Raw genomic sequence first — 27,131 nt, forward strand, 5'->3', positions numbered from 1 at the left:
TTGGGATCTTTACAGCATATTTCTCCAATAAAGCTATATTTTACAAGATACCTATAATGAACTTTGAATTTAGAAGACAAGCCATTTCCTAAGAAAGAGGTAAATTGTCAAAGGACATGAAAAAGCTTTCAAAAGATGAAATCCAAACTGTCAACAATCATAAGAAAAAAGGTTCTTTTGTTAAAGCAAATTAAAGCAACTTTGATGTTCTGATTCACATAGACCAGCAAAGATGATAACAAAATGTTGGAGGAAAACAATATAGTATAGTACTATTGTTGGAACTGTGAAGTGCTCCAGCTCTTCTAGTAAAAAATTTATAGAACCATGCCTAAAGAGTTACCATACTGTTTCCCTTTTGGCCCAGCTAGGGTCCTACTAGGTATATATCCCAAAGGTATCAGAGGAAAAGGAAAAATTTCTGTGTGCAAAAATGAAACCTCTTTTTTTGTGGTAGTCAAAGGGTTTCCTATTGGTGAAAGACAAAAGTTGTATGTGATTGTAATGAAAAGTTGTGTCGTCATGAAATGAGCAATTTCAGAGTAAAAAGGCTTGTGACTAGCTGATTGCAGAACATAGTAAAAGGAATCAAACAATTTATACAATAGTAACCTTATGTAGAAAAACAACTTTGAAAGATCTTGGAATTCTAATAAATAAATTATAAACCACAGGTAAAAATGAATGAAAATTAAATGGCTGTGACAAAAAAGGAGATGAATTTGCTGCATTTATTAGCATAGCTGATGTGAGGATTTGTTTTGCTCAACTGTTTAGTTATATTTTGCTTAATTGAGGTAGTAGAAGAGACAGATTAATTTTCAAAGATTTAAGAAGAAGCAATTATACATATGCATATAGATGTATGTATTATAACTCCTCAATTTAGCTTGAAGCTTTCTGTTAAATGGCCCAATCCAGTACCCAACTTTACCTCCAACATCCCTTCTGCCAAGGTTTCCATTCCAGCCAAGCCACTCTTCTACCCTTTAATGCCTACAAATATAATAGTAGCTTCCACTTTGGCCCTTCTTGATTATCACTCTGCTAATTTTTCCACTTGTTCAAATCTTCATTACTAAGAAGACATAAGATAAATGTCATGCTTAAACTAATATGGATCATGTACATGATTTTTTTTTTTGAGGGAGGGTATCTGGACCCTGTGATTTCATTTATGTAAGGAATTCCCAGTATATAAGCAAGCCTCATTGATAAACATTGATAAATTGCCTGTTACAGAGGGTATCCTAAGAGTTTGGGTGACTTTCCCATAATTACATATCAGAAGCAGAATTTGAACCAAGATTTTCCTGACATGAAGGCCTTCCCTCCATCTATCACTCTGATTCTCACAAATATGCCTAGAAATGAATAGAGGAAAAGGCAGATAATCAGTGATCTAAGAGAATTTGGAGAGGGAGAACTTTGTTGGGAAATGAAGGTAGGACCCGGAGATGGGACTACAAAGAATTTAAAGAGAAGTTTACATTTGAACTTGATGGAAGAGGATTTGAATAAGCAAATGTGGATTCACTTAGGATGACTTCAAATGGGTATCAATAGGTAAGTATAGGGATGAAATTGCTAATAGTCAATTTTGTCTATAGGAGGAAATGTAAAAAAGATCCCATGAAATAATGGTAGTAGAGTCCCAGTTGTGGAAGACCTTAAAGTAACATGATAAGGCATTTGTTTTTTGTCCTATGAACCACTGAAGGACGATGAGCAGACAAATGATGGAGGTCCTATTTGTACTGTTGATGGTCAGTTTTCAGTTGAGTCCAACTGAGACCCCATTTGGGTTTTTCTTGACAAAGATCTTGAAATGATTTGCCATTTCCTTCTCCAGCTCATTTTACAGACAAGGAAACCAAGGCAAAGAGGCTTAAGTGACGTGCCTAGGGTCACATCTAAGTGTCTGAGGCCAGATTTGAACTCTGGAAAGGTGAGTCTTCCTGACTCCAGGCCCAGCACTCTCTACTTTGCCACCTATTTCCCCCATATTTGTATTAGGGATATTATTTTTACAGCTATATGAAGAGTGGATTGAAGAATCCTAAGACAAGAAAACAAGCTGTTTTAACAGGCCTGGTGACAACTGAGTATGGGTGTGAGTGAAGACAAGGTTATCTGTCAGGTGGTCTTAATATCAAATAAAATACATGATGCATATACTAGTATCATCCTCCCAAAGCAGATTGTAACCTGCCCTTGTTTAGTCCGAGGATGTTTTTGGAAGATAATGGAGGTTTGCCCAAGGTCACACAGCTATTCTATCTCAAATGGAATTTGAACTGTAATTTTTTTTTAACCCCTTACCTTAAAATTGTTACTAACGTGGGCTCTAAGACAGAGGAGCAGTAAGAGCTAGGCAATTGGTGTTAATCGACTTGTCCAGGGTAACACATCTAGAAAGTGTCTGGAGCCACATTTGAACCCAGGACCTTCTGCTCAGGATCTAGCTCTCTAGCCACTGAATTCTAGTTTTCCTGATCCCAAGTCCGGCCTTACAATAAATCTCACATGGCCATCTAGAACATTGTCCAGAATGATGACACCTAAGATTAATAGGTGGAGGGGACTTTAGAAATCATCTAGACCATGAATTATTTTACAGATGAGGAAAGAGACCGAGGTTCAAGTGACTGCCTCAGGGTCACAAGTATTGGGGCCAAGACTTGAACCTAGGCTGCGCCTATTACATCCCGCAGCCTCACCAGGTAAGGGTCCCTTTGTTAGGGGAAGGTGGGGGGGGGGGACCAAGAGGGAGATAGGATTGCTGGATGTGGAGACCCCTGGGGATAACGGCAAAGAGAGACGCCCGGAAACAGGCTCGGGCGCCCAAGCACCCCGCACTTAGGAAGCGTCTACAGTGTGCAGGCACAGTCCACTGCACACTATTGCTGGTCTGTTTCACAGCTGGGCTCACGATGCTTCCTCGGTTTCCATCTCCCTGTACCAAGTACGGGCTATCTCGCCCGTAGACACCAAGGGCCTTGGGGAAAAGACTGGAGGGTCAAGTCCAGAGGCTCCCGGACTCCCAAGAGGATCTAGCTTCTCGTGCGCCCCGCCTCCCAGCCAGGGCAGGGGCTTCCGGACTGCTAGACCACTTGTCTTCTCCCACAAGTGGGGAGGGGGAAAGGGGAAGACAGGTGTTACTAGGGGGCGGGGCTTCCTGGAAAAAGAAGTATTCACAGGCCCTTTCCCTAAACCCTAGGGCCTAGGGCGATGCTTTCCCAAACTGCTCTTCCCCTCCTCAAGGAGCAGGGCGGAGACAGTCTTAGGAAAGGGGCTTCCCTTGGTAGAGTAGTTCCTCCACCTAAGAAGCAGAACCCGCAAGCCTGAGGGGCAGGATCTAATCAGCTATGGATAGGAGCCCCCAGCCCCAACACACACACACACTGAGGGGTGCGGCTTCACCGGACTGGGCGGCCTCTCCCAGGAGGAGCCTCCCGACCAAAACGCAGTGAGGGGGCGGGGCTTTCTCAGCTGGGAAGCACCCCGTTTAATGGGCGGGGCCTCCTGATTCGATCCCACCCTGGAGGGTGAGGCTTCTCCGTGCAATAGGGGGACAGGCCGGGCGGGCGGGGCTTCGGCTCCTGCACTTCCGGCTTTGCGCCTGCCTGAGAAGGGGCCGAGGAGGAGGAGGCGGATCCGGTTCGAGATCGCGGCGGGATCCTCGCCGGTTGTTCGCTTCCCGACATGGCCGCTGAGGAGAAAGACCCGCTCGGCTATTTCGCCGCCTACGGAAGCAGTAGCAGCTCGGGCTCATCATCGTCTTCAGAGGACGGCAGCGAGCCCGAGGAGGCCGGCCGCGAGTCCCGGGCGCCCTCCAGGCCGGCCCCCAGCGGCGGCGGCAGCGGCACGGCTGAGAGAAAGCTGCTGCCGAAACCGGACGAGCTGTTCCGCAGCGTGTCCCGGCCGGCTTTCCTATACAACCCACTCAACAAGCAGATAGACTGGGAGCGCCACGTCCGGAAGGCACCCGAGGAGGTGAGCGAGCCTCTGCCCGGCGCTACCCCGCTCGGAGGTGGCGGACCGAACGCGCCAACTACCATCCCCATCCTGCAGAGTAGAAAACTGAGGCTGCACCACGCATCCCCAGTGCCCCGGCAAGAAGGACCTACAGACGAGGAAACTGAGGCCGCGACACCGTTCCATCCCCACCCCCTGGGAAGTAAGGGGCAGAGCCGGGCCTTAAGCCTCGATCACCTGGCTCAAACCAGAGCTCTACCCGCAGCTTCTTCCCCCCCTCCTGACTATGCATTCGTGCCCCCTTCTCTCATACTCTCTCTAAGACCCCCACCTCCTCCCTTTTGGGGGTCCAGTCCTGCTAGGCGGTGTAGCGTTTGTCTCCTGGTCCCTCATTAGTAGGAGGGGGGTGGAGGGTGCCTGATGCCCAGAATGCCTCCCCGACCCCCTTCCCTTTGACCCCCAACACCTGCACTGTTCACCTCGATTCATAAAGGATCCCCAAAGTTTGGGGAAGGAGGGATCAGCCCTGACTCGGAGTGTCCCCAATGAGGGATTCCTTCAAAGCTCCCTTTTCTTGGTCACGCTCTCAATTAGTGTTAGCTCAACGTGGTTCCCAGGAGGAAACATTTGGGCTTTTTTAGTAAAGTTTATACTCGCAAACGGCTCCCGGGAAGCTCTGCCAGCCACCCTTTTAATGTATTTGCTTCGCAGCCTCCCAAGGAATTCAGAGTATGGAAGACGAACGCGGTGCCTCCTCCAGAGTCCTACGGCTACAAGGAAAAGAAGCCCCCACCGCCTCCCGAGCTGGATATGGCCATCAAGTGGTCCAACATCTATGAGGACAACGGCGACGACGCCCCCCAGAACGCCAACAAAGTCAAATTATTACCAGAGGGGGAAGAGACCTTGGAGTCAGGTAATGAGAATGGGGACTGCTGCAGTTTCCCAGCCTTTGGTCCTCAGCTTTATTCCTGAGAGTTAGGAGAGGTGGAGATTATCCCAGCTTTACAGATGTTCCAGGTAACATACTGAGGGATAAATATGGATTTGGAACCCAGGTCTCTTCTTGTGCCTGCAGAGCCTCAAACTATATCCCATTATCTTAGCAACAGCAGCTTAAACTTCGAGTGTGTTCATTTAAGCAAGAGAATTAATAAAGGTGTCTTATAAAAAGATCATAGCATTGAGAGGAAGCTTAGAAATGACATAGTCCAACCTCTCATTTTACAAAGAAGTAACTGGAGCTCAGAGAAAATGACTTGCCCAAGGTCACTCAGTAAATAGCAGAGCCAGAATCTGAACCTAGGATTTTCAATTCCAAATTCACACTATTTTCCAATGTACCACAACCACTTTTGTCATTGAATTGTCAAAGTGATTCATGATCATCTTCAGGTGGTTTTTGGTTTTTGCAATAAAAGAAAAATAATAAGATACATTGAGCTGGTTTTAAAGTGAAGTAGCTAGTGAATTAAAGTCCAAGGTCAGCTCTAGGTCAGTAAGGTCTGCAGCATTAAGGATGATTTCTAACTGTTCTATAATTAGGGTAACAGCAATTATTTATTCTTTCCTTGTGATTACAGCTGTGAAAAACTAAAGCCACCTTTTTGCATTAAAACAGTTATGCTGAGATTAGGATGACAGAAAAAGGGAATTTAGCAGAGCTTTACTCCAAATACTAACAGCAGGATAGTGGCAAAAGGCTTTCTTGGCCTGAGGGGGAAAAATGTCATTCTTTCTTATCTGATATGATGGGCCTGTTAGGCTCTTGTCATGCCTATGGTTAAGAGTAAAAGAAGGCAGCCAGCTGATGACATGGCTCCATTATTCACATTCTGGCCTGTTCTCTCTTTTTCCTAAGCACATCCCATGAATAATTGATGCTCATCATATTGAGAAACATTTTTAATGAGGGAGTGATGGCATAGAAATTTAAAGAGCTTAACCGAAGCGGGCTACTTCTATAGATATAGTGTTTTGTCCTTGTAAGGCTATATCAAATGCCCTGTTGAATTAGCAGAGCCTGTGGGATCCAGTCTCCTGGGAAGCAGCTATATCTCTACAATAAAGGTGCTGGGGCTGAAGTTTCATAATAGAGAGCTGTAGTTCAGAGGCTGGAAATGATCTAAATTATATCAAAGTAAAGAATAAAAGACTGAATTTCCCCCAATGGGTACTTCCAGTGTGCTGTAAGCAATTAGCAGGGAAAACTTTACCTTCTCCCTCATATCATTCTTCTGTATTCTCACATACAAAGATAGACAAAAGCAGAAGAATTCAATTTAATTAGTATCAAGATATTTCATAAGGTTAACTGCTAGCCCTAGAAAATTAGTTTCTAAATAATAGCTAGCATTTATATAGCACTTTAAGGTTTGCAAAATACTTTACAAATATTTCATTTTATATTCACAATAACCCTGGAATGTAGGTAAGTGCTATTAATATCCCCATTTACAGATGAAACTGAGGCAGGTAGCAGTTAAGTGACTTGCCCAAGTATATACCACTAGTAAGTGTCTAAGGCTGGATTTGAACTCATCTTTCTGACTCCAGGTCCTGTTCTCTATTCACTGCATCATCTAGGCAAAAAAAAAAATGTATATGTATATATAAAAAATAATTTTTAACTCTTTAGTGTGACCATTTTCTTGCTAGGCACTATGTATAATTGGCACATTCTTTATTCTTTGGCTCCAAGGCAGAAGAGTGGTAAGGGCTAGGCAATGGGGGTTAAGTGACTTGCCCAGGGTCACACAGCTGGGAAGTCTGAGGCCAGATTTGAACCTCCCATCTCTAGGCCTGGCTCTCAATCCATTGAGCCACCCAGCTGCCCCCACATTCTTTATTCTTTAATGAACTTTGGGATACATTTTAGTTTTCAATAGTTTCCTAACACTTTTGCAGAAGTCAACTTTGCTAATTGTCCACAAAGAGTGATTTATTAAAGCTCATATATCCCACAATAATGACAATAATACTGTAATAGTTTTCACTTGGAAAATTACAGTAGGCCTACCTTGTAGTCCAGGGACTCTTAACCTAAGAACTCTGTGTATGTATATACACACATATATAAAGAGATAGATAGATAGATAGATAGATAGATAGATAGATAGATAGATAGATAGATAGATAGATTTATTCCATCATAATTGGTTCCCTTTGTAATCCTATGCATTTAAAAACTATTCTGGAGCAGCTAAAAAACACAGTGGATAGAGTGACAGCAAATCTTACCTTAGACACTTCTTAACTGTGTGACCCTGGACAAGTCACTTAATTCCAATTGCCTAACCCTTACTGCTCTTCTGCCATAAGTAAATGAATGGATGAATAAATGAAAATTTTAAAAATATTTATAACATATACATAACATATATATATAAACATTATCCCGAAAGGGGTTCATAGGCTTCACCAGACTGCCAAAAGGGTCCAGCTCACAAAAGTCTTATTCTAGACTTTTTATTTCTCCAGACCTATTGTAGCTTAACTGAAAGGTATCCAGGTGCTAAATATAAGTTACATCACTTTTCCAAATTTGTTACTTCTCTTTTCCTCTCCTTTTACTGCTTTTTTATGAGTTACTTCCATAGGCCAGTAAGGTAAGGATGTATGACCCCTTTTTAAAAAAAAAAATTAAAAAACACTGACAAACATCTAACAACATAAAACATTTCTTGCTTAACAACGTAGACATGAACATCCGTGCAATAATGAGGATTGTACACTAGAAGTATACTTCATTAACCATGTAATAATATGTCCTCCTCCACCATCCTTCCTCTACTGCTCATTGTAGCCTAGAAGTGGCTCTTGGTTTTTAAAAGCCATACTGGTAGGAAATAAGCTGTAGATTGTTCAGTCAAACTGAAGAGCTTTTCAAGTAGGGATCTGGTCAGTCAACAAATATTTGGTACCTACTGTATGCCAGGTTCTCTGTACACACGAGATACAAATACAAAAGATGAAATAATCCCTGCTCCGAAGGATCTTATATTTTATCAAAAGAGACAACATATACACATAGTAGGAGTTCATATTTTTTCCTGTAATCAACAGGGAGGCAAAAGGATTTATAGAGTGAGAAAAAGATATGGTGCTGCAAGTGATTACTTTTTTTTTTAACCCTTTCCTTCCATCTTAGAATCAATACTATGTATTGGCAGAAGAGCAGTTAAGGGCTAGGTAATGGGGGTTAAGTGACTTTCCCAGGGTCATATAGCTAGGAAGTCTGAGACCAGATCTGAACCTAGGACTTCCCGTCTCTAGGCCTGGCTCTTAATCCACTGAGCCACCCAGCTGCCCCACCATCACCACTTTTTTTTTTAATATAAGAAAATACAAATTCCAGAAACATCAATAAGCATAAACTTAGTACTCGTCCAAGTATGAGACTAGCCAAGGAAGCAAGATTCATCAACAGGTTGATTGTAATTTTTCAGCCATGATAACTCATAAAGACTATCTACCAAATTGTAAAGGAGTTACCTTAATCTAGTTATTCATTCATTCATCAAGCACTATATATTGGAAAGGACTCTGTCTTTAGAATCTGAGGACTTGTATTTGGATCTTGCTTCTGACATTTCTGTGTGACCTGGGGAAAGTTCTTTAACTTTATTGGGGCCACAGTTTCTTAATTTGTATAATGAATGTATAATTGAACTGGAGGATTTGAGGTTCTTTCCAGCACTAGTCCTGGCACTGTGTGAGACATTTGTAATGCCAATTAAAAATGAAATAGTCCCTGTCTCAAAGAACTTAGTTTCTGTTCTGTTGCGGGGGAGACAATGTGTACACAGAAAGTTAAATACAGAACCTATACAGAGTACATAATTTCTGGGGTGAGGGTACTTACAATGTGATGTGCTCATTTAGCCTACCCTTGGCTTTCTTCTGTGTTATTTCCCTTCACTTACTCAATGGTCCAGCCAGTCAATTTTTCATGCCTCACACTATCTCTGGACTGTATCTTTGTACTGGTTATGCACTATGCCTGGAATTCACTCCTTCTTTACTTTTGCTACTTAAAATACCCAATTTCCTTAAGAACAAAAACTCAGCTCAAATATGATCATTCCTGATCCTCTTCCACTAGCTGATAGTACCTTCTCTTCACAAAATTCTCTTGTATAGATTTTACTTCTAGATATATGTCTGTCTCTACTGTTAGACTATAAGCTCCTTGAGGGTAGGGGCTGTGTCATCTTTTTGTATTGTATATGCTATCCCAGGACTGAGCACAATGCCTGGCTCTTCATAAATGCTTATAATTTTATTGCTGTGGCTGAGATTAGAGATTCTAAAAGGCAGGATGAGGGGGGAATATATTCCACACTGGCAGTATGGCAGGACGATGGTTAACGTGTATCAGAATGGGTCTGCAGGCATGTAAATATGATGAACTCTCACCATATAAGGACCCAGGGGCTGAGCTGGAGTGCCCAGGGGAGGGTGGACCATAGTAGCTGAAAGATAGCCAGAGAAAGGAAATGATCCATGAGTCAGGTTCCTAAGGGTTTGAGAGGGGAAGAGACCAAGTATACAAGGAGAGGGCTTTGTATTTAAGACTAAAGCAAAGGAATGGTGTCAGCTATAATACTGAGGTGATTTGAAGTGTAGAATGGGAGAGAAGAAAGCTTATAAAGGACAACCTCAGCTTTCTTCTGTTATGTATTCCTTTACCGAGAGGAAGAGAAGAGAAAAGGTACAGGTAGCTTTAGGGAAGGAAAAGAGTTGGAACAGACTCTGAGGGGAGTGGGTTAGAGAGTCAATCGGGGAAATGTAAAAGGATTGGCTTGAAAAGGGGGGAAACAGTCATAATGTGTGTGTATGTTTTTTTCATCAGTGTTTAGCAGCATGAGTAGGAGCAAAGAAGGCTAACGGTGGAAGTAATTCAGGCCTGGAGTTTAGAGAAGAATGAGTGGCAATGCAACAAGTGTAAAGTTGATTTAAAGATAGTGTCAGTTATGACAAAGAATGCTGTCCTCCTCCAAAGAAAGAACTTTTGGAGTCAGATGCAGATCAAAGCAGACTATCTTTCACATCAGTGTATTTACAGTTTTATTTTGAGGTTTTGGTTTGGGGTGTATGAGTGTGCTCTTACAGTGACCCATATGGAAGTGTGTTTTGCATGATAGTATATGTATAGCCCAGATCGAATTGCTTATCATCTCAGAGAGCAGGGAGGGGAGGAAGGAAGGGAGGCAGATTGGAGTTATAATTTTTGAAAACGTGTTGAAAATTATTATTACATGTAATTGGAAAAACAAAGTATCTTTGAATTAAAAAAATAAAAGAGCAATTAAAAATAAGAATAGTGTCTACTTAGTCTGATTAACTATAGGGTGGAGATTTTGAAGGGAAGAAAGTGAGGCCAGATCATTTGATGGCCTGGAGAAGCAGGAAGGTATGGTGTGATTAGAGGTTGGGTGTGAAGATGAAGAATAGGCAGGGTAATGGCAAAGGATAGAGAGATGTCAGGAGAAGAATATCAGAGTTTAATATATAGTCAGTATGAACCCCTTATGGGTAAAGATGAGCATCACTCTGAGTGGCTACTTTTGATGACTGGAAAGCAAAGGTTGCAACCTGTCAACAGAGGTGGGGCCCATCCTGATAATGGCTGGTAAGTAAAGTAAAGTAAAGTAAAGTAAAGTAAAGTAAAGTAAAGTAAAGTAAAGTAAAAGTAAAAGTAAGTAATCTCTATCAGATGGGTAATTAGGAGTTGCCTTTACTAGAATTAGAATAGTTGTTTGAATCAGTTTGAATTCTGCTTTCTTTGGTTCAAGTAGCTTACGGTATTTCATAATGAACAGAACTTATTTTTTATTTTTACTTTGTTTTCTTCAAGAACTACATTCTTTAAGTGAATGTTTATTAATCATCTCTAGAAAGCAGTAACTCAGTAGATCTTATAATTGAATTTTTTCTGAATTAAAAAGAACTTGACCCTCCAGTAGGAAAAGGATATCACTGATCTAACATCAATAGAGTAGACTTTTTCAGTTGTTCCTCAAAAAATAGTAATCCTCTGAATCAAAATAGATTTGCAGATTTATCTATGTAGTCTCAAAGTATCCTTTGAACATACATATATCAACAAGAATATTGGATTTTCAGGTATAATAAAAAAAAATCTACAACTTATTACTTTGCTGTTACAAAGAACTTTGTAAATTTGTTTTACCACTCATAGAAATCTCAGGCAAGCTGATTTAGAAATAAATTCTCCCATTATCTAGCTGAATGCCTTTATTATGTTGGGTCATATTTTTCCTATCTTTAAAATGAGGATGATAATACACTACCTACCTTATAGAGCTATCATGAGAAAAGTATGAAAATAAGGGGCTAGTAATTTCTCTTATATGAAATTGAAAAGGGTTTTCATTAAAAAAATTAATAAAACTTAAGATAAGATGGAAAATGATTGACTTAGGAGGGAAATCTTTATATCAAATATCAGAGGATAAGTGTTTGATATGATATATAGGGAAATAACCCAAATATAAGATCAAAATCATTTTCCCAACTAATAAGTAGTCAGAGTATGTGAAAAGTTCTCAGAAGAATTACAAACTTATGCTATATGTATTCATTTATACACCTGTAATCTCCTTCATTAGAATGTTAGCTCTTGGCAGGTATGGATTATTTTAACTTTGTACTTATATCAGCAATGCCTAACACGTAGTAGATAGATGCTTTATAAATATTTGTAGATTCATTAACAACCATATGAAAAAATGCTACAAATCCCTAGTTGTAATAGATATGTAAATCAAAACATCTCTGAAATTATCTTACCCAGAAAATTGGCAAAGATGACAAAAGTGAGAATACTTATTGTAGAAATGGATTTGGGAAAATAGGCACACTTCTGATATGACTTAGAGCTGTGAATCATTTTAACTTCTGAAGAGTAATTTAGAATATTCTAAGAAAGTGAATAAAATGCCCATACTCTTTGACCCCGTTTCCTCTATTAGGTATATATTTCAAAGCAGTAATAAAAAACAAAGGCCTCTTATATACCAAAATATTTATAGCAGCATTTTTTAAGAAATAATTTTATTTTTTAAAATATTTTCCATGGATACATGATTCATGTTCTCTCCCTCTCCCCTCTTGGAGCTGACAAGCAATTTCACTGAGTTATACGTGTATTATCACTCAAAACCTATTTCCATATTATTAATTTTTGTAATCGAGTAATCTTTTAAAACCAAAACCCCAAATCCTATACCCATATAAAAAAGTGATAAATCATATGATTTCTTCTGCATTTCTGTTCCCAGTTTGTTCTTTAGATAAGAATAGCATTCTTTCTCGTAAGTCCCTCTGGATTGCCCTGGATCTTTGCATTACTATTAGTAGCAGAGTCTATCACATTTGATTGCCCCACAATATTTCAGTTACTGTATATAATGTTCTCCTGGTTCTGTTCCTTTCATTTCACATAAGTTCTTATAGAAATCAAGTAATTCATCATTCCTTATAGCACAGTAGTACTCCAACACCATCATATTTGTTCAGCCATTCCATTCCCCAATTGTGAATCTTAAAAACTGCTCAGACTGTACCTTAGAAGATTTGGTTAAGCTATTCTCTTATTGTAACAAATGAAGGTACTTGATCAGGAATTTATTGGGAATTTTAAAATTACTCCACCCTGCTCAGACAATGCCTTAGGGGAATATAAAGTTGTAAACTCCTTACTGAACAATGAAAAGTCCCCAACTCATACTTATAGTGAAGCTAAAACCTTAGGCTAGTTCCATTTTTAGATCTAATACAAAAGGGTGCTAAGTACCTATAAAGGTTAAATTAATCACTAAAAGGTCAAGCAACTTACAAAGGGCAAGCTTAGCAAAGAGGTGTGAAATACTCAGAAGATATAATCTAATCAGAGAAGGTGATAACAAAAGAAGATGTGAACTAAGAATGGTCAGTCCTGGGGAAAACGGCTACTGTGATTGGTAGATGTGAAAATTTAGGGGAGGTGACACAAGAGAAAATTTCTTTAAAAGGAAGGAGAGTTGGAAATTGACTTAGTTGGAGTTCGGACTAGTTGGAGTCCGCCTTGGAGGGGGAGTTTGGAGTTAGTTGGAGGAGCTGGCTTTGAACCTAGTGGGAGGTTGGAGTTAGTTGGAGGAGCTGGGTCTCTGAACTCAGTTCAGGAGTTGAGGATTTCAGTGAAGGACAGGAGTTTTGCTTGGGACAAATCTTGTGAGTGATTAAAGACTGACTAGTCTCTCTTAAGGCCCTTCATACTATTTACTCTCTACTCTCTCTCTCCTTTTCCTTAATTCCTTGATTTGTATTAATTAAAATCTCCATAAAACCCAGTTGACTTGGGTATTTTCATATTTGGGAATTTAAGATACTAAAAATTATCTTTACAGTTTTGGCAATTCACAGTCTTGAAACCCACATTTTCGCAGTTACACAATTGAGGTACATCCCCTCATTTTTTAATTTTTTGCCACCACAAAAAGTGTCATATAGCAGCATTTTTTGCAGTAACAAAGAATTAGAAATGAAGTCGATGCCCTTAGATTGGGTAAATATTTTGCATGAATATAATGGAATATTACCTGTGTTGTAGGAACAAAGACTGATGAAATTAGAGAAACATGGGAAGATTTATATAAATTGAGGTCATGTGAAGTAAACAGAGCCAGGATAACAATATTCACAATGATTTTCCACAATGGAAAAGCAACAATTTAAGCTAAGTACCATGAAATTCTAATAACCAAACAATCCCAAAGAAGTATTTTCCTCCCTTTTTTGCTGAGGTGAGAGACTATGAATATGGAACACCAAACATGCCAGGATTTTTTCAATTTGTTGGTTAATTCTACTGACCTTGTTTTTTTCTCTTTATTATAAAGAATGGCTTTCTATAAGGGACCAGTTTACAGCCAAAATATAGGTGATATAAAAACAAATGATATAAATTTATTTTTAAAGGGGAAAAAAGAAAATGGAGGATGGGGTAAACTATAATATTTATGGGTCCCTGTTAGTTTTCATTTAGGATTCTCTGACCAACTGAAGAGACACTGTTTCCATATATAGGTATTTGTATTAGTGTTAATAATAGCAATAGTATTGTATAGACCTAAAATGAGTTACTAAATAAAAAAATTTTTTCATATAAGTTAGTAGTACTTATGTACACCATTAGTAGTGTCTCTCTATAGTTATATTTATCTAATATGTCTTAATTCCCATTGTCTCCAGCTTTTATTCATTCTCATCTGTAACAATGAATGTACTTAGCTCTTCCTTGATTGGGAAGATTTAATTGTAATCCCCTGTCTATTTGTTAGTTTAATCCCCAAAAATGTAAGCAAAGTACTTAAAGTTGAGTGGGAAGATCTGCCCATGTTAGATCTAATCACCAAAGGTGTAAATATCCCACTTAATCATTAAGTGGGAGGTCTGTGACCCAGGAATGTGACAGTGGGTAACGAATTAGAATCAACTAACTGCCTTCTGAGCAGTCCTAGAGCAGAGCTTCAGCTGTGATTAGTAGACATGGAATTAGGGGACATGATGCAAGAAAAAAGGTCTTTAAAAGAAAGAGACAAGAGCCTGAAGGAGGTTGGTTGTTGTGATTGGTCTTCTGGAGTTTGGTTATTGTTGTTGATCTTCTGGGAGTTTGAAAGAGACACACTTGGAGTGGAGCCTGCTGGAGTTGAGGCTAATAAAGAATCTGTTGGTTGAACTGACACATGGTGAGTGTAAAGGCTGACTTCCTTGACCTTTCTGGAGGCATCAGCCTCCGGAAAAGGCCCAGCATCTTGAGACTCCATTCCCCTGGCTGGGGCCTTAGAATTGCTACCTAACAAAGAGGAAGACAGAGCTCTCTCTCTCTCCACTTTTCTTTTCTTTCTCTCTTCCTTAATATCCTCCCTCTATTGTAAAATAAACTACCATAAATTCCATTTTACTTTAGTAATTCATTTTTGGGATTTAGAAATTAAGTCCCTGGCAACCAATAAAATATTAAGTCCAACCATAATATTAATACATCAATATTGGCACTATCATTAACTGTCTCCTGATTTGTAACCATGGTATTATGGGTTATCTTTAATTCATCCTTCCTTTTCTTTTTTAAACCCTTACTTTCTGTCTTAGAATTGAATTGATGCTAAGTATTGATTCTAAGATATAGAGTAGGATGGGTTAGGCAGTTGGGGTAAAGTGATTTTCCCAGTGTCACCTAGCTAGGATGTGTTTGAGGTCAGAATTGAACCCAGGTCTTCCCAGTTCCTATCTACTGTGCTACCTAGCTGCCCCTTTTCCTTCCTTTTCACCTTGGTCAGTGAAACTGGGTTCAGATCTGGGCCCAGCCCTTTAATACCTGTGTGACCTCTCTGGGCCTAAGTTTCCTGATCTTCAGTAAAATGGGGACCTGGACTTTAGGTTCTCCCAGTTCCTTCCTGTGATTAGTTTTATGATCTTATAATCCTATGATCCCATCCAGTTCTAACTCAATGATCTTATCAAATTCTCATATCCATTTAGTTACCAAGCCATCTCCAGTATCTTAGCATCATAGGACTGAGATGTGGATTTTAGAATCTGACTAGTCTAACCCTTCCATTTTATGGATGAGAAAACTGAGACCCAGAGAAGACAAGCAACTTATCCAAGGCCACATAGCTGGTAAGAGGCCAAAATGGGCTCTGAACCAAAATTCTCTTAACTTTGCATCCTTTATGATTTTCACTATACTGTGTTACCTTTTTAATTCATTCCCTTCTTTTTCCATTGCCATAACCTTAGTCAACTCCTCATTACCATCCACCTAGACTACTGTAGGAGTCTCTTCACAGAACTTCTAACTTCACTCTGTCCATGCTCCAGTCTGTCTCAAACTATTGATAAAATAATCTTTCTTAAAAGTCTGGTCATGTTATTTCTCTGCTCAAAAAATCTTCTGTCAGCCCCTACTGCCAGCCAGGTTCAATTCAAGCCCCTGTGCCTTCCATTTAAAACCCTCTACTACCCAGTACTAAACTCTTATTTCCAGCCTTATATCCTATTTCTTCTCTTTGATTCTTTAATTTCCATTTAAATTTAATTCCTCTCTGCTTCCCTCTCTTGCTTTGTGTTCTTGCTTCTGTTATCTTTACTCATCCTGATGCCTGGAATGAACTCTGTTGTCTTCATTACTTTAAAACACAACACATTCTGCTTTTTCTGGGAAGCCTTTCCACATTCATTTCCATTTGTCAGTTGAAGCTTCCTCTATTGGTTCTAAACTACCATTTTGTGTGGTAGCTCTTTCACACACTTGGTTGCAGAATCTGACTGCTAAGTCTGTATATTCAGCCCTACACTGTCTCATTGCTGAACTTTAGTTCTTTATCACCAGCTTTCCATTGGACATCTCTGCCTAGATGGCCTATTGACATGTTAAACTTAATGTTTCCAAAATGGGACTCATTGTCTTTTTACTGAAACCAACATTTTGTTCAGATTTCTTTGCCCGTTGCTTTTTTAAAAATTGTTAACCATTTTAAAAAAATCACATTCCATTCCTATATAGATTTCTCCTCCCCTCCCCAGCCAGGGAGTTATTACAAGGAGATGGTACCAGAAAAAAACCCTGGAAGAAGAGAAGGATTCTAATATGTAGAGATGAGGGCATGCATTCTAGGCATATATGATGGCCTGTTAGGATACCCAAAGATGAGAGACCTCATGCCCCCTGTGAGAAACAGTGGCTACTCCAGTTTGGCTGGAGGAAAAGAATGTGAAATGAGGTTGGAAAGGTAGGCTGGAGCCAGATGGCAGAGGGCGCTACATGCCAGACTGAAAAGTTTTGCGGATTTCTGTTTTGTTTTATCTCAGAGGCAATAGTCACATATTTGAACACAAGTGGCCTATGAAGAGGTTTGGGCATTTGAAAGATAATCTGTGTGTAGGATAGACTGGCGAGGGAGATGATGAAAGCGGGGACATCAATTTAGACATTTCCAGTGATTCCAGGAAGAGATGATGAGAACGTTAACCTTGGGTGATAGCTGTGAGATTGAATGGCCACAGAAGTGACGAAACATTGTGATGGGAGGAATGAAGGCCTGGTGCCTGAGAAGAAACATGACAGAAGTAGGGAAGCTGGGTTTATACAGGGAAAGATAGCGAGTTCAGTTCTGGTCATATTTGAGAGCTCTTAGGACATCTAAGTGTACATTTCCAGCTGAAGTAAAGGAATACTATTTTTTTTCCAGATTAGCTTTTAACCACCATAGTCATGAATGTAAAGGGGAATTATAAAGGAATTTCTGGTGCAAACTACATGTATTCACAATTACTGATCAAAACAATTTTCTTTCCTTTTTAAAGATGACGAAAAAGATGAACCTACTTCTAAAAAACGTAAAGTGGAAACCGAACAAGGAAAGAAGAAAAAGTAGGAAAGAGCACCTACTGGAAACATTGGGATGGGAAATGTGCTGTGTGAAAACCAGACAGATTTGGGATTTTCAGAATTTCCATAAAGCATCTTCCCTTTTGGAAAGCACACAAGTTAGTCCAACAGTAGAAACTTTCCACTGAAGAATTAAAGTTTCATTGAAAACTCGTAATTATTGCAAATATTGTGACTTTGTGATTGTGGAAATTATCATTATTGGTGGAAACACTGGAGCCTTCACAAAATTAGTGACTTGCTCTGAGAATTTTAGTATTTGTTGACTTGCCATTGTTTTTTGGAACCTTTTATAACAGAATGTATTTTAAAAGTAAGTATATTGTATATGTACTGTGAACTGATGAGGTGCTTTTCCAAAATGTTTGTACAGTGTAAATAGATCATGGAAATAAAATTACTTATTCATTATAACTGTCATTGCCTCACTTTCAATTCATATGCTGAAAAGTTCAACTTGGAGGACATAGTCAATACCCATTTCTGTGGCAATGTATACAGAAATTCTTAGTCCAGTTCTATAGACCTTTATGAAGAACCTTTGTGTAGAGCATTACATTAGGTTTCAGATGAGATAGGAAAAGATATATGCTTTGCCTTTCAGGGGCTTGACACATGAGCTCCTTAAGGTCGGGGCCCATTTCATCTTTGTCTTTATATTCCCAATACTTGCCATATAGGCAGTTTTTAAATAATGAACTTTTTCAGTCGACAACCATCTGCCTTCTCTGCCATACACATCTCCCAACCCTGCTCCAATTGAAAAAGAAAGAAAATGCAAAGCCTTGTTATAACCACCTATAGTCAAGCAAAATAAATTTCCATATTGGCCACATCCAAAAAAAATGTCCTAATCTGCACCCTTTGAGTCCATCACCTCTATCTTGAATCCTCTAGAGTTGTGCTTGGTCATTGTATTGATCAAGTTCCTTACTCTTCTCCTGGTTATGACACCTCACTCTTCCATCAGTTCAAATAAATATTCCTGAATTCCCCTAAAACTTCACAATATTTTACAACACAATTTTTTATCACATCTAGCTACCATAACTTGTTCAGCTATTTTCCATTTGGTGAATGGTATCCCTTCAGTTTCTAAATCTTTGCCATACAAAAAGCTCTTCTCAATATTTTTGTAAAATTGTAGAAATATTTTATGGACAACTAGGTAGAACAGTGAATACAGTTCTGTCAACAAAGTCAGAAAAACCCAAGTTCAAATCTGGCCTCAGAAACTTACTTGTAGTATGACTGGCTGGAGAAATGACTCACTAATTTTTTTTTTTTAATTTCTCAATGAGACTCCAATCTGGTGCATTTTCTAGCTCGATCTGGGAAAATCATAGAGTAGAATTCAACCATTCTTCCTGCTACCCTACATCTTAGCTCCAACCATATAAACGATTAATAAGTGATTAGCAAAAAAGTTGATTGAAAATAGAGTATTTTGGAAGGAAGAGAATCCCTAGAAATGTTCAGGCAGAAAGTAGACAATTATTTATCAAATAGATTATAGAAGGGATTCTCCTTGAAAGACCCTTTCAACTCTTTAAGCGGCTTTGTTCCTAAGACAATCTCCTTCCCTGAACATCTCAATACTTGCCTTTTTCTGGGTGACTCATACACTTGCATAAAATCAAGGGAGCAATCATTTCTCTCCTGATTGGCTCTGCCAGCTGTACAGTTCTACCTGGGAATCCCCCCAGTACTTTGAAAAATATGACTAAAATCAAATTTATATTCTTAAAATCAACTTCTACTGATTCTGATGTTTCTGTTATTGATATTAAGAGTGTCAGCAACTCATCTTAGGACCATAATCTTTAAAAAATTATGGAGAAATGTGTTTATGAAATTCATAATGCTAACTTAAAATTTTCCTTAGATCTTATATATTTGGTCTGCTGGAGAAATTGAAAGCATAGAACTCAAAAAGGACTTTTTTGAAATTCCAACTGAAGTAGACCCATTTCCCTTTCAAAATCATTGGAAATATTAGTATTGTTTTTATTATCAATTTCATTTAAAAGTAGAATTTCTGGGGTTTGCATTAAATGAAGGTTTTTCTTATGTCAGGTTCAACTCTTTTCTAGGTTAGTGATGGCCTTCATTCCATTTCTTATTTCATCTCATCAAGGCCCAGGGACAAAGCAATTTCTATGATTGCCCTGTACTGATTGGCAATGCATTTCTGTATGACTTAAGAGCTCACAAAAAGGTGGTATGAAGCCCTTGCTTCTCACTTGTAAAATGAAATTCTTTGTTCTCTTCGAGTTTACACTTGTGAAAGGGAATCCTTTATTCTCTTTGCCTAGTTGTAGCTAACACTTTGGTTAACAATAACTTAAGTATCCCTAGTTAGTTCCTCACTAGATTGTGAAGACAGGATTAACTCTCCTTTGTCTACCTTTTGATTGAATCAACAAAAGCTTGAACTAGGTAGAGGAGCTTGCAAAACACTTAGAGAATTCACACCCTCAGAAACTCAATCAACTAGGAATCTGTGAACCCTTTTGATGAGTATTCACCTCTCCAGAAGGTGAGAACTGGTTCCCACACACTACTCCCCTGGACAGTGCTAGATAATTTGGAAACTGTGACTGACCCCTGTGAAGAGGGGCAGGGATAAGAAGCCACTATAAAAGGCCCTGAATTTTGGGGGCTAAAAAAGTCAACTCTAAGAAGGAAGTCAGCTTCAAGAAGGAGTTAGACTTTAAGAGGGAAGTCAGCTTCAAGAAGAAGGTCAATTTAAGGAAGAAAGTTGGCTTCAGGAGTCACCTTTAGCTCAAATAATTGTCTTGACCTGCCTCTTGGAGGGAACTGGGGTGAGTGGATAGCTGGCTTTCCTTTCCTGTCTTCCGGAGAGAGTTTAATTCCAGTTGAAGGTCAACAAGTCCTGGTTGAGCACCAAAGCAATATTTAGTTAGATAGACTAATGTCTTCTCTACCCTTTTATGTTTCTCTACTTTCACTCTTTCTACTTCTTTTGTAAATATAAGCTATTAAAGTCATTTTGACTTTAAGCAATAATACTTTGAATTGGTGGCTACCATATTATTTATAATTTTCATATATTTTAGTCAACCATTAAAATTTAATTCTTGCACACTGATTGTTTCTAATTCCAATTCCAAAAATATTGGCTTGTAATGAAAGCTCTCAGGTATTCAAGTATTTCAAGCAAATTCATGCTTAGCTCTTTTTGGTGGCCAGAACCACCCACACTGAAACATTTCCAGTGAGCACAGGATCCATATTTGTTGCTCATTTTGGTGGCCAGAACCACCTGCACCAAAGCATTTCCAGTGAGCCCAGGATTCATATTTATTGCTCATTCTGGTGGCCAGAACCACCTGCACCAAAGCATTTCCAGTGAACATGGGATCCTAATTTGTTGCTCATTTTGGTGGCCAGAACCACCTGCACTGAAGCAGTGAAGCACGAGATCCATATTTGTTCTGGATTCAGTGTATCTTGCCTTCTTGTGATACCAGAAATCAAAGGATCATCATTTTCTCTGCCATCCATCATATCAAGCTAATCTATCCTCACCATGGTTTTAAGTAGGACTTCATCTATTTTGATGGCCTTTAGGAAGAGTTAGTCACATCACACCAACCAGCGTGCTGACTCAATCACTGATAACTCTAGACTTCCCTCCACCAGTGGTCTAGGGCTCCTTCCAGGTCTTCACAGTTAACATGATGACTTCAGAAGACCCTGCAGGACAGTCCCTTTATCAACATTCCTTCACTTTGCCATTGGCTCACCATCATAGCATGGTTGTGGGATTGGATTTTAAGGACATCATTATTGTTTTTATTCTTAGTCTCAGTATTGCACCACACTGTCTCTCCAGACAACCCCAACATGACCAAAATGACAAACCTCATAGGCTGGATGGATGAGGATGAAATCTGAAGGAAGAGCAGGTTTTGGAGGAGACAGCATTGAATCTGGGGGCTCGGGCAACCCCGAGTTAGATGTCCTCTAGGATCTGGAGCTGGTTTCTATTGCCGTAGCTTCCCAGATCCATCCATCAGATCAAGGCAGGGATAGAGGATGCTCACTGCCTTCAGGAAGAAGACTTCTTCCTACATACGATCCTTTTCCTGGCATCTCTGGTAGCAAATTGCCATACAGACCTCTCTGCCCTGGACCATCTGTGCCTGGCTTTCTATTCTTGCTGTATATAGTCTCTTGGATTCAATATTCCAGAGATCCAGCTCAGCCTCTGGTTATACTCTCGCTTTGGACTCAGCTTGCTTTTCCCCAGGAAGAGGTTTTCCCTCAAGTCAAAGGGTCATGGACAGGAACAGGTGTTCAGTCTACTGGTGACTGGACAAGACAGTCTGCTGGACACTTTTTGAGCCAACCAGCAGGGGGTGGCAGAGACCTCAAAAATAGCCCATGACCGAATTGGACCTCAAAACTCTGAGAAGCATTCAGCCCCAGCAAAAAGCACATGGCCATCTCTGGCAGCAGCCAGCCAGCCGTCCTACTCATTGGCAGCCCTTTCGCCAGATGGGCAGGGACTCTTTCAGGCATTCTGACCCAGGGAAAGTCGTACGTGATCCCTCCTAGAAATTCCCTACGTTTTCTACTGCTCAGACCAAGGAGGTTCATTCATAGTGTAGCTCCATCATAGATCTGAAGGTAGAAGGAATCTCAGAGGCCATCTAAGCCAGCCCTTTCATTTTACAGATGGAGAAACTGAGGCAGATGAAGGCTAAGAAACTTGTTCAATATTACCTAAGTAAATCCCATAGCTGTTATAGAGATGTTCAATAGATGCTATTTTGAAGGCGAGAAAACTGAAATAAAGAGGTTAAGTGACTTGTCACCTCTGTCTGAGGCCAAATTTGAACTCAGATCTTCTGAAGCCCAAGTCTCAACTTTCATCCACTGTGCCACCTAGCTTTCCCTTATCTAGCCTTTCCCTTTACAGATTAAAAAACGGAAAGTTCAGGCAGTACGCTGACTTTTCCAAGGTTGTATAGTTTAAATTATTGTGCAAGTTCAAATAAGATAAGTAAAGTGGTCTGAAGATTTTCAGCTATTAATCTAACATTAATCTATTGTTATTAATAGATTAATCTATTATTATTAATAGATTAATAATAGCCTATTATTAATCTAGCTATTAATTAATATAACAAAGCAGGGAGGGGAAAAAAGATTCATTTTTCACTCAGTGTAAAAGATACATATAATGCCTGGGTTTGGGGGTCTGTTTTACAGATGTTAAATTATCCCCTCTTTGTTGGTTCTTCTCTGTACTTCTTTCCAGTGAGAACAGAGTCCTTTTTTTAGCACAATGTCTATCAATGCCAATTCCTTAACCACTTACAGCTGGGGCTGCCTAGAGCCAGCTCATTGTCTTTGGAGATGAGATGTTCATCTCTGCCTCCTGCCCTTGATCCCGGGAGGGACGCTTCTGCCCGCCCTCCATCTTGTTTTTCTAGGAATGGGCGGTCTAATTGGTCTTTTCGCTTCATTCAAAGTCCTTGTTGGAGCATGACAGTTCTGGTCTATAACCACAAAATGAATAATGGAGTTTTGTTTCATCTACTGAGAGAAGAAGCATTTGGATGGGACCAATAGTAGAGTCCTTGTAGAAAAGTATGAGAACAACCATTCTGTGTTGGTTCAGAGGGAGGGAGCCCCCATATTCATTCCATTTGGGAAGTTTCTTTTCAAAGAGATTCTTACAGTCTGATTATGGGATAATTTAATTTGATAAGCATTAACGATCAAGGCTTAAGTATCTACCATGTTCCAGGCATCGTGGGTACAAAGACAAAAGCTAAATAGCGATGCCCCCCCCAAAGCGCTTCCATTCTGTTGGGGAGAAATATGTTCACATGAAAAATGCAACAAAAGCAAATATAAAATAAAGTTATAGAAAGCAAGCAAATAATTGGGAAGGATACAAGAAAGGCCTCATGTAGAGAACAGCACCTGAGCTGTGCTTTGAAGGAACTCACATATTCCAAAAGAGAAAGTCAAGGAAGGAGTGCATTCCAGACTACCTGTGCAAAGTCATAGTGGCTGGAGATGACTAATTTAGGCAGGCTAGTTTGACCAGGATAGAGAATATCTAAAGGAGAGTATTATAAAATAAGTCTGGAAAGGTAGATAAGAGCCAGTTGGTGGCAGGTTTTAAGTGCCAGGCTGAGAATTTTCTGCTTATTCTTAGAGGCAGTAAAGAGTCATTGAGGACTGTTGAGTAAGGGATAATGTCAGCTTGAAAGCTGTTTGAAGGATGGTTTGGAGAATGGAAGAAGTGTAGGCAGGAAGACAAATTTGGATAGCCATAGAGGTAGTAATAGCCTAAAAAGACAAGAGAGTCCCATAAGTTGAGAGGAGGTAGATAAGAGAAATATAGTGGAAATAACGTAGAAAAAGTATAACTGATTGGACATTATTGGGTTGAAGGAGAAGGAGGAGTCATGGAGGACTCCATGGTTGAGAACCAGAGTGACAGGAAGGACTGTGGTTTCCCTTACAGAAATAGCCTTTTGTAGGAGTGGTAGGCTTGGGAGAAAATAGAATTCTTTCTATTTCGATATGTTGGTTGAGATGTTTTGGGGATATCCAGGTGGAGACACTGAGTAGCAATTGGCAGCATGAGACTAGAACTCAGGAGGGAGATGGATATAGATCTGGGAAGATTGTTCATATAGAATTAATGACTGGACCGGGGCACATGAGGACATTAACAAGGGAGAGTTTGTACAGAAAGAAGAAAAGAGGGACTAAGAGAGAATCTCGAGCTACATTCATGACCAGAGACTGGGAGCAGGTTAATGATCCAGGAAAAAAGATAGAGAAAAGCAGAGGGCCCAAGTGATTTTCCCCCAAGTTCATATAGACATCAAGGAACAGAGCCAGATTAAGAATACCCTAAAATATTGTTGACCATTTGTCTGCAGACTACATTTCCAACTTTATTGCACATTTCTCCTTTTCATACACTCAACAGTCTGGTCAGACTGGCCTTCTCATTGCCTGTCACATCTGACAGTCCATCTCTATGCCTTTAAACACTGTCTCCCATGGCTGGATCACTGATTAAAAACTAGAATAGACCTCCAGATCTATCTAGATCCATTTATATTATAGATGAGAAAAATGAGGCTCAGAGAGGTTAAACAATTTGTCTAAGGAGGTCCTGGCTTCAAATTTGACCTCAGACACTTCCTAGCTGTGTGACCCTTCAATCACTTAACCCCCATTCCCTCACCCTTACTTCTCTTCTGCCTTGGAATTGATTCTTGGTATTAATTTTAAGGAAAAAAAGGCAAGGGTTTGGTTTTTTAAAATAATATCCCCAAGGACACACTGGTGGAAGGCATTTAAACCCAGAGTCTCTCATTTCAGCATCAGTTCTCTATCTAATCACCATCAGTTCATTTATCTCTCTATTAGAATCCCATGCCTCTTCCTTAGTTCAGCACCCACTTCTGTTCCCTAGCCATAAGTATCTCTCCATTCCTAAATTACCCTGGACTAATTTTTTTGAACCTTGTACATATTTTAGTAACTTTGTACATATTTTGCATTAACTTCTATAGGATATATACATCATGAATATACGCATACATATGTGTGTATATACATATATACCCTCACATTAAGTGAGTTGGTCGCTGCCCAGTATAAATACAGCTGGTCTGCATATGGCGGCATAGATAGAGATCTGATCTGAGATCTGGGCCATGTATAATTGAAAATCTGTTACTATAAAGGGGAACTACATTTCCCAAGAGCCCACTGACTTCCTGTCATTATGCACTTCCTGTAGCCAGGGAATAAATATCCAGGGGGCAGTGCTGCTCAGCCTCTCTTTGGCATGATGCAGCAATCAGTGGTGATGGTGGTAAGGTGGGGATTTTGAAAATGGCTAAGCAGCCATGGGCATGTGGTTTTTATTTTGTATCCTCTTTATTCCTTGATTTCTAATGATCATTTAATAAATCCCTTAAAAAATAATATTTTTTTATTATTTGAGATTAAATTTTAATGTTTACAGCCTATCTCCAAAGAACACTGCCATTTCTGCCTTTGTGGAAAGTAGGAAGAAGGCAGAGAACAGTCAGGATCCAGGACTCCCATGGCAGGGCTATCTTCACTGTTACCTCTAAGAGGAATATTGGGCTAGAATTATACACACACACATGAAATTGTAGTCTAAGAATTACAATGAGTTCTGAATAAAAGGCTCTCAAATAAAATTGCTCTCAAGGGGACGATATCTCTTGCTTAGCTTCTTCCCAACAAATGCTGATTACACAAAGGACCATGATGAATAGCTATTACAACTCTTTACTAAAGTAAATAGTAAATGGAAATCAAAGAATTCATACAGAAAGAATATGCAGCCATAAATGAGCTCTTTGGATGGAAATGAGATAAGATAATAACCAAGGAGAGATAGGAAGACTTCATTTAGGGGAGTCCACTCAGTTTCTGGGGTTGCAGGCATGGTGAATGGAGGGGTACAGTGGTTACTGGCTTCCTGACATGTCTGTGACTGAAGGAGCTCTCCATTTTGCCATTCCAAAATCCACTGTTACCTCTCTCCACTGATTTTCTCCAACCCCTTCCCTAATGTGTGTCTTCTTTATGAAGAGACCTTCCTGTAAACCTCAAATTTCCTTAGACTTATAAATGTTGGAAATTTCACCATTGGGAAATTTTCCAAGTATGAAATATCCCAATGGTGAAATTTCCAACATTTATAAGTCTAAGGAAATTTGAGGTTTACAATGAAATTTCCAACATTTATAAGTCTAAGGAAATTTGAGGTTTACATTCCCTCAGTCACCTGGGAATCATATCTCTTTCTGTGTACATAGTACTATCACCTAGGTGTCACTCAAGAACATCATCCCAGAGATTAGGTTTAGATCAACATCTCACACCCTACACCAAGATAAACTCAGAATAGGAGAATGAATTGAATATAAAGAAGGAAACTATAAGTAAATTAGGTGAACACAGAATAGTATACGTGTCAGATCTTTGGGAAAGGAAAAATTTTAAGACCAAGCAAGAGTTAGAAAAAATTACAAAATGTAAAATAAATAATTTTGATTATATTAAATGAAAAAGGTTTTGTACAAACAAAACCAATGCAACCAAAATTAGAAGGGAAGCAACAAATTGGGGGGAAAAATCTTAATAACAAAATGAAGAACAGCTCAGGATCAATCCCAAGCTCAGGAGGAAATAGGGTACTCATATTTATGAACATATATGTTATTCCCTCTAATACAATGCGAACACTGGAGGGCAAGGACCCTCTTTCTTTTGGCCTTAGCATCTTAAGTGCCTATTGGTGCCCAATAGACTCTTAATAAAACCTTGTGGGTTGACTGATCTAATTCTTAATGATGAGATGGATCTGTGAGGTCATATAATCCAAATGCCTTTCTATTTCAGAAATCCTTCTACAGTCTGGTCTCCTTTTTCTTGCCTTTCTAGTCTTACCAATAACCTCTCTGAAGAAGAGTTCACAGCATAGGTTTGGGAGCTTTGTTATAATCATTTGAACGTGTCTTGGTACCCCAAATCTGGCATTGCTTAGATTTCCTCTTTCTTTGCCAATCTCTCAAGAAATTCAACCAAACAGAGGAATTAATAAAATCTTTTCCAGGTCAACTGGGACATTTCTGCTTCTGGCCAA

At 39.5% G+C, this 27,131-nt stretch overlaps 1 protein-coding gene across 1 annotated transcript; it reads left to right on the plus strand.

Moving 5' to 3' along the window:
- The first annotated feature begins 3,555 nt into the window (after positions 1-3,555).
- Positions 3,556-17,854, plus strand: C2H1orf52 (chromosome 2 C1orf52 homolog). Its single transcript, XM_001366197.4, has 3 exons — positions 3,556-3,996; positions 4,690-4,894; positions 17,356-17,854. The coding sequence occupies exons 1-3, from the start codon at positions 3,706-3,708 to the stop codon at positions 17,424-17,426; spliced, it is 567 nt and encodes a 188-aa protein (XP_001366234.2). The 5' UTR covers positions 3,556-3,705; the 3' UTR covers positions 17,427-17,854.
- Positions 17,855-27,131: the final 9,277 nt, after the last annotated feature.

The sequence above is a fragment of the Monodelphis domestica genome, chromosome 2 (assembly GCF_027887165.1).
Source record: "Monodelphis domestica isolate mMonDom1 chromosome 2, mMonDom1.pri, whole genome shotgun sequence".
Classification (NCBI taxonomy): domain Eukaryota; kingdom Metazoa; phylum Chordata; class Mammalia; order Didelphimorphia; family Didelphidae; genus Monodelphis; species Monodelphis domestica.